Here is a 9032-nt window from a genome sequence, read left to right on the forward strand (position 1 = left end):
GTAAGCAATCCATACCACTACCTCTGAAGAAGTAGAGATGTTATTTTTGATAGACCCCCAGCTCAGAACCAAAAAGGCAGTAAACAAAGTCGTAATAAAGCAAGAAGCAGGATGAAACAACAGAAATAAGACACCTACAAAGTTACTATACACTAACAAACCAAAGGCACACATCTATTTTTTTAAACACATCTAATTTTTTAATACTTAAATGACTTATAACAATTAATTAGGGGTGATATTTAGTAAAATTACGATTGAAGCAGCTGACCCTGACATATCATAAATTTCTATTTTATTTTTTATTAAATATTATTAATTTTTAATACATAAATAACTTATAAAATAATTAATTAGGGGTGATATTTTAAAATCACGAAGCAAGAAGTTAAAGTAGGCAACTGAAGCAGACATGTTGACTACCAACTGCCTGCTTTTTTTTCATTCCCTCTTATTAAATAGTAATATTAGTGGGGTTACTTTTAAAAAATAATTTTATTAGTGGGGTTTCTTTTAAAAAATGATTTTTTACGTGACTCTGATCTGCATTGATGTGACAATATAACACTGATCTGTATTGACATGAGAATGAGATGTCATGTGTGCAGTGCACTCTTGTGAGATTGAGATTATGACTTTAAGATGGTATTTAATTCACTTGAAAATTGTTTTGGAGATATATAATATCAATAAAGTTAAAATGTCGAAATAAGTTTGACAGATAAATTTAGAAGTGTTTTGATGTCTTTTCTTTTTCAGATGTTCTAATTTTTTTTAAGCTTGTATAATCCACTTGCATCTTGAACTACCGAGACATAAAAGAACCTACTAAACCTAAATAAAAAGATTGACTTTATATTGGTTTGATTTGATTTATAGATGTAATAAAACGACATAATTGATTAACTTTTTAATGAAAAACCAAACCAAACCGACATGTACACCCCAAATTATCAACACAAGAAAATTCGTTATTTTCGATGGACCAGTGCATCACGAAATTTAATTTGAGATGTCACAAATGCTCTAACTTTTACAATCAAGTTGTTCATATTGTCATTAAACAGGCACTATGCTTATGTCAGATTAATCATTCAACTTAGTTCATGAGAACTAGAAGTGTAACTACCCTTTCTGAAGCCTTAAAATTTAAGCCCATAAAGAAAAAAGTTAAAACTATGATTGCCACAGAATCAACTACCTCATTTACATAGTGCTAGCTTAGTGCTAGCTTTACAAGAACAGCCACCTTGATCATGCCCTTGGAGAACCTAGATCAAGTTGGACTTGTGTAGGATACACAAAATAAGCAAATGCAAGGCAAGAGTGGTACGCTAAATTTATCCATCACTTAGCACAAACTTCAGCTACACGACACCAGAAGGAAGGCGCAAAACCAGCTGTCCACCAAAAACACTGCAATACATTCACAAAATAAGAAGGATATTGCCAATAGAGAAGCATCGTGAAAAGCAAGAGGCATGAGATGTCCATATTCAAGAGAAAGATGCAGAGGTGAAGCTTATTCTACCTTTTAACATAGTAGTAACAGAAGTCTGCTAAGATGAATGTCTGAACAATTTCAGAAAAAAGAACCATTGAAGGCCATAGACCATGACCCAATGCTACTAGTAAATGGCCATGACTGTCCAAAACCTGTCGTCAGGACAAGGGAAACTCAGAAGGTTAGTAGAAATGAATGGCATGCATGAAAAAATGGATCTAAAATCAGACTTAAGCAAATGAACGATATCTTCGTATATGAAATTTGTCAACAAATTAAGAATCTCAAATTACAACTTATCATACCAAAAAGGATACATCATTCAACAAACTGAAGATGATTTTAAGGGTCCCTCATCAGTTCCCACAATGTAATCTGTACTTGGTGCAAGTGGCGGAGCCAAAGATTTCATGAAGGGTGTTCAATCATTACATAGGTAAAAACAAAAAGAGAGCAAGAGGAGAAAATTTAGCCTAGAACAGAGTCACTTTTACGCTTCATGGTTTCGCCTAACCGCCCTTAGTGAGCTGTAGCTCTGCCCCTGCTTGGTGCACAACCTGATTTTGAGTGAACTAATGAAAGTGACGCTTAGACCGGCACCATAACCCTGTGTTTGGATGGTGGTTTACCATAGTTTCATAATATACGGTATTGTATGGTATAATATTGTATTATACAGTATAATACAATACAATATTTGGATAGACTGTATTGTTTAATGTTGTTTAATAACAGTTTTATTATTTGTTTTGACGATATGGTACTGTATCATAACCGGTAAATTTACTAAAATGCCTTTTATAAATGTTAGTGTAGTTTTGTCAACCTTTTTAGCTGACGTGACACCTTTTTAGCTGACGTAGCGCACCTTTGTGTGGGCCCTATTTTTATATAAAAAAAGTGTCACGTCAGTACAAAAGGGTGACAAAAAACACTAAAATTGACTTCAGGGGTACCCCTGTGAAGTTGGAGTGTGTCATTGCAACTTTGACCATAATTTGGGGGGCGAGGGTTGTCACAAATTATGCCATGTAAATATATTAAGTTGATAAATTCATATAAATTCTAACAAAATCAATAAAAAAAAGTAGACCAAAATAAATGTAATCAGAATCATTATTTTTTTATATTAACAAATTTCATTTCTTTTTTATTTTTTGAGACGTGGCCACCAACGACAAGTACAAAGTTTGAATACAGCTTTACGCTACGGGTGTGTTCGCTATGGAGGAAAACAAGTTGTTTCTAACTTATTTTCATGTGTTTGTACGAAAGTAGAAAAATATTCTCTGGAAGCATTTATATTTAATACAAAACAATGAGAACGAACAAGAAAATGGGAGTGAGCTAAGAAAACGATTCTGATTTAAAAAAAAAAAAAAAAATGGGGGGGGGGGGTTAAAGAAAAGGTTTGAATTTGTTTTTAAAAAAAAAAAAAATTTAAAAGTGAATATTTTTGTGGGGGAGGAAGAAGGGGAGGGGGGAGGTTGGTAGGTAGTGGGGTAGGGGTGAGGGTGGCGTAGGATAAAAAATTAATTTTCTTTTTAAAAAAAAATTAGGGTGAGGGTTTTGTAGGGGCTGGGATAAGATTTTTTTTTTTTTTTTGAATTTTCTAAAAAAGAAATTTTAAAATTATTTTTTTGGGGGGGGGGGGCTGGTGGGTGGGTGGGTGGGGGTTTGGCTAGGGAATGGAGTTAAATAATATAAGAAAGCATAAAATAGGATTATGTAACATTATATAAGAGGGCATAATTGGAAAAAATAAGGAAACCATGCGATATCACCAAATCGGTGGTTACAAACAGTGAGGGTTTCCATGGTTACCAAACCATGAAATCAAACCTTACCATACCATACATTTTAAGAAACAATCAAAACAAATATGGTTTTCTTAGTAACCATACCATATCATGGAAAACCACCATCCAAACAAAGTCTAAGGCACTTATCAAAATCTAGGACAAAGTAATAGTAACTAAAGAATCATATAATCTACTCATTTTTCTTCAACTAAGACTAATCAAATCAATGCTAGTTCGAATCATTATAATAGTGAAATAATATACTGCGTCTACACAAAATATGAAGATGAAAAACTCGTCAATGAAAGTTTATGTGATTTGTGCCATTTTCAAAGTCAATAAATCAAACCTGGAGAACCCAATGAGTGCAGCTTAAGAACCTCGCAACACCCAACGCAAATACATAATGAGCTGTGAATGGTTCAACTATCTGTAGACAATATACCAAGTAGGTTATCAAACCTTAGAAGGACATTAGATCCAATTCCCTAGCCAGAACAAAAGATTTAAGAGAGAAAAATCTGCATGTTCATCAAGAGTGATCAGTAATTATACCTTAGTATTTTGCATGACACGAAGTTGAGGAAGCACAGAAACTGCCTCCAAGTAAACACAGAAAGCCCAGAAGATTCTATTGATAATGTGATGTGATGTTGATGGATGAATTAGTAAGGCTAAGACGGCACAAGGGATCACCTGGGCAAAAGTGCGTTAAAAAAGTTTACTTCTAAACGATGAGCCAGAGAAAATCTCTATACAACATGGATCACACAGAGAGTCATGCAACCAAAATCCAAAACAAGCAAATAAAAAACAATAATGATAGAGAAATATTTTAAATCACTTATTAGGATAAAGTAAACATTTGAGATCATTTTTAGTTGTAGTTTTATACAACTAGACCTAAACTATATACCATACAAAAGCGAGAATGAAATTCCTTTCCTTGAATCTTTATATCTACTCAAATGCATTCTTATAAGGAGACTTCACTCGAGAAATTTCATCATCTTACAAATCTGCCTTTAGTAGAAATCACAAGATAATTTGATTGAAGGAGTTTTACAAAGAGAGATCAACCACACATGGATTTTCTCTAATCAAATTCCTAGTTTTCCTCTATCTTTTACATTTGACAGTAACCAAGTAAAATTGTAATTAAATTAAACCATTATATTCAATATCATCACAAATACTGTCTAGCTTCACTAGCACAGGCATAATCAGTATGTGGTAGCCATATCTAATCAAAGATCATTACATCAATGTAGAACTACCAAAGTTAGAAGATCTTCATTTTTTCCCTAGTTTAGACCTTGTATGGAGCATATATATATATATATATATAAGGTTGCTTAAAGACTTACCACATAATAAATTGCACAATTGTCTTTGTCCTCCATGTAACTTGATTTAAGATTAAAATGGATCATATAAATAACCCACAAGGTAGTCCCCAATGTAGCTAAATCAAGTAAGGTATGTATATCATATTCCATGACAAAACTACAATACAGTCTGACAGCCAAAAACAGAGCAGTGAGCTCCTGGGATTTTAGTGAAATTCCTGCAATATTATGAGAGCTACAAATGATCAGTGGCACATAAAAAATAGAGACTCGCATGGCAATCAAGAAAACCTAGGCAGAGGATTGACTTGGGATAAGATAGAGAAATAGGTTCCTTTTTTTTTTGTTTTTGGAAACCACATAGGTTCCTTTTATAAAAAGAAAAATTCCAGTTTATAAGGATATAAGGAAAAAAAAAAACTCAAAAACTATAATTAACAGATACATAGAAGAGTACAGAGCAATTTTATCTCATGGGAAAACTAATAAGGACCACATGACCATGGATAGGTTACAGCATTCTATCAAGAATGCTACCCTTGTTGCCTCTCATAACCCATATCTATAATTTTCAGCATGTATGAATTATAAAAACGAAGTAATATGATATATAACTCAGAAATTGTGAAGAAAGCTTTGGCGTCTGTGCAAGTTATTTTGAATGGGAAACAAGCAAAAATGCTCTCACTATCCATGTTACCATGCAACAAAATGAATTTTGAGGTTATATGCAAAGTCCAAGTTTAACCCCATAAAAATATTGATTGCGAATTGGGATTAGACAAGATAGTTGGCCTAATGTAGAGAATCACACATCTAGGTTCAGTCGTCTAAGAAACATGAAACTAAAATAAGTGGATAAATAGATGAGTGTTCTGGGAGCTTTATGCAATAGGAAAAGACCTAAGTAAAATGCAAATTTTATAGAAGAGTTGTGACACCAGCGAAGGAGAGCCTTGGAGTAACTGGTAAAGTTGTTGCCATGTGACCAGGTGGTCACGGGTTCAAGCCTTGGAAACAGCCTCTGGCAGAAATGCAAGGTAAGGCTGCGTACGATACACCCTTGTGGTGGGGCCCTTCCCCACACACCGCGAATAGCGGTAGCTTTAGTGCACCGGACTGCCGTTTTTCTTTTTTTCTAGTTGTGACACCAGCAATATTATACAGAAGAAATGCAGTGCTTCTAAGGCCTAGCAAATCCACAAAATGAATGTTGCAGAACTCAAATGTTAAGATGGAAATATGGCTATACACAATAAGACAATACTTTACATGATCATATTCGATAGGTCACACGAGTACAAATATCATACAAATAATAAAATGAGAGAAGGTCGACTCAGATCATCTGGTTATATCCTAATGCAACAGTCCTTAGGGAGTATATTATGATAGTTGAAGCTGATATAACGAGGTAGACCTAAGATCTCAGGGAAGAAAATTGTCTCAGAAAGCAAACAACCAAATTAATATGGATTTAGCTGTAAAGATATTACAAGGGAAGCAAATGATCAAACAGGAAATCATACTATTTGAGATCAAGCCACATTTGTTGTTATTCCTACACAGATCTAGTCTTTTTATGCTGGTTAGCCGCTTCCATGTCCGTGTAAATATGAGATCCAGATAATCTCAAGATTTAGAGAACTATTAGTTTGCCTTAAAATATCAATCATCTAGTATTGAAATGAATGGGCCCATATAGAGAAAAATTAATACATAGAATTCGTCTAGCAAACCGCAATTAGTTTGGGGTTGAGGCATAATTGATTGGTTGATTGATATGCCAAGTCGTGTGATATAAAGACACTGAAAGCATGTAAAACGCAAGTAAATACTGTTCAGGTACTTTTCCTCTTTAGAAAAAGATAATGCTTTAGGAATCACATCCTAACTCACTATCAAAGATCCAGAAAGCAAATGCTCGACCTCTTCTTCACCTGCATTGTATTTATTTGAAAAGAATATAGAAGACACAATTGTCTGAGAAGAACCAATCAATCATTTCCCCACCATCTATTCCAATAACCACAAGATGCCAGACTGCCAGTTCGCTAGCCATTAAGGTAGCTGTAGAAAATAGTGTCTCCAATACTCCTTATGGAGTATAGTATGTTTTCATACAAATGCAAGTGATTCATGACTAATACATCTGTTTTAACCAGCCCAAAGGTGGCAATGAAAAGTCAGAGTTAATATAGGTATAGGACACGTGCTTTTGGCATAGTCCAACTATGAACTGGTACCAGAAAATTCGTCAGTCACATCTTCTATATGGGGCAGTGTTGGTCCATCAAGATCACACATGTCCAGAAGATAAAGGTAGCGGAGATAAGGATGCTCAAATGGATGTGCAGGTATACCAGGAGAGACAGGATTAGAAACAAAGTTGTACAGGAAAAGGTTGGAGTGGCCTCCGTGGCAAACAAGATGAGGGAAGCAAGATTGAGATGGTTTACGCATGTAAAGAGAAGATGTATGGAGGCACCAGTAAGATGTGAGAGTTTGGCTATAGCAAGTTTTAGGAGACGTAGAGATAGGCCAATGAAGAACTAGGAGGAAGTGATCAGACAAGGCATGACACATCTTCAACTCACTAAGGACATGACCCTAGATAGGTAGGTTTGGAGATCGAGAATTAAGGTAGAAGGATAGTGGGTAACCGTGCGTTGTAGTACTTTTACGAGCGAGCAGCAGGGAGCTAATCTCCTTTTTGTTTAGTAGTCTTACCTAGAATTCACAAAGTATCTTCATTTTACTACTACCTGTTACTTCGATTGTTTTGTTTATCTTGCTATTTGTTGTCGTTATTTTTCTTTCTATCCTTCTTTGAGTGCACTCTTTTGGGTAGAGGGTCTATCGAAATCAGCCTCTCTATCCCACAAAGATAGGAATGAGATATGCATAAATCCTACGCTCCCCAAACCTTACTTATGAATTACACTGCCACTAGCTATGTTGTTGTTGTTGTTGTCACATTTGGTGCATCAAAGATTCCACAAAAATTTATCATCAAACATCACCAGTTGGACTACAAAGACCATCGCATACGACTAAATTAACAAGATTCAATGTAAAATACATTAAACAAACTCATAGAGACCACAAAATTCCCCAATGTGAGCTTTTTTAAGCGTAGACGATGCTACAGAAGAAGGGTTGCAATTGTATAAACAGTCTAACGATGATAAATCCTAGTGGTTGTCCAAATAAAGCGGAATGAGTTCAGATGACTCAAACAAGCTAATTTCCCATTAGTTCAGAATCAAGATTAAGTTGATTAATTGATAAAATTAGTGCTCTTAGTTCAAAAAGCTTCCATATTTCAACACAAGACAACCAATCAACTCAAGTAGAACAATCAATCTAATACATATTCTAGAAAACAGATCCCTTAAAATTCCTTTAAAAAGCACCATTTTTTTCTGCTTCCCGTGTTTGACAATAATCAAAAAGCGTTTTTAATACTCCCTCAGTCCCAAATTATGTGTGGCACAGTTCATTTTTCAAGAATCAAACCGCATAATTTTTACCGTGAATTTTGGTATGGAATGTTTTAAGTTTATTGAAATAAAAATTACACATTTGAAAACTATAAGTCATAATAATTATAATTCAAGATATTTAAATGTCGAAATCTGATAAATTGGAACGTAAGGAGTATATGTGCATAAATACAATGGGTGGATTATTACCAGCACAAGTTTTTTCATTCATGAGTTTATAGATAAGGACGGAGATTCCGATGGCATGAACAGCCTCAGCGGCGACAAAAAGGTTGTCGTGATCATGGACAATGGCACGTAGCAGCACCAGAATCGCCATGCCGGATATCACCGCCAGAAAAGCCTTTACCTTTGGTGGTTGCCGTTTTACCCATGTTGACACGGCATGGATCGGCCTCCTCGGCGCCTTCATTCTGCTTTCTTGATTGTGCAAATTGGCGATAAATTGAATATATTGGAGCGTTCGGATATTTATTTTTTTCAACAAGCGTTCGGATATGTCGATGAATGTATATATAGTAACTTAGTATTTCGTAGCTTACCTTTTTGTAATAAAAACCTGTTCTAGTTTTTTAAATTATGAAATGAAATTGATATTTGAAAACCTGTTCTAGTTTTTAAAATTATGAAATGAAATTGAGATTTGAAATGATAAAATCAAATTGAAGTTTTGTTTGAATATATAATTTAGATTTATTGTAGAGAGAGTATTTATTATCCCTTGAACTTGTCACGTTTTATTCATGGTACACCTGAACTTTGACTTGTCATAAGTATTCCAAACTTGTTGTTTTGCAACATCACGTGGCCCTTTTTTGCTAATAGACCAGTGCGTGTAAACCACACGTGTACACGTGGAAAAAAAGTGTTG

At 34.7% G+C, this 9032-nt stretch overlaps 1 protein-coding gene across 1 annotated transcript; it reads right to left on the reverse strand.

Moving 5' to 3' along the window:
• Positions 1-993: 993 nt before the first annotated feature.
• Positions 994-8700, reverse strand: LOC107845635 (ER lumen protein-retaining receptor erd-2.2). The gene is made up of 6 exons (XM_016690067.2): positions 8351-8700; positions 4674-4873; positions 3862-4002; positions 3656-3736; positions 1532-1656; positions 994-1416 (listed from the first exon to the last, which is right to left on the reverse strand). The coding sequence occupies exons 1-6, from the start codon at positions 8571-8573 to the stop codon at positions 1368-1370; spliced, it is 819 nt and encodes a 272-aa protein (XP_016545553.2). The 5' UTR covers positions 8574-8700; the 3' UTR covers positions 994-1367.
• Between the last annotated feature and the right edge of the window lie 332 nt (positions 8701-9032).

The sequence above is a fragment of the Capsicum annuum genome, chromosome 10, assembly GCF_002878395.1.
Source record: "Capsicum annuum cultivar UCD-10X-F1 chromosome 10, UCD10Xv1.1, whole genome shotgun sequence".
Classification (NCBI taxonomy): domain Eukaryota; kingdom Viridiplantae; phylum Streptophyta; class Magnoliopsida; order Solanales; family Solanaceae; genus Capsicum; species Capsicum annuum.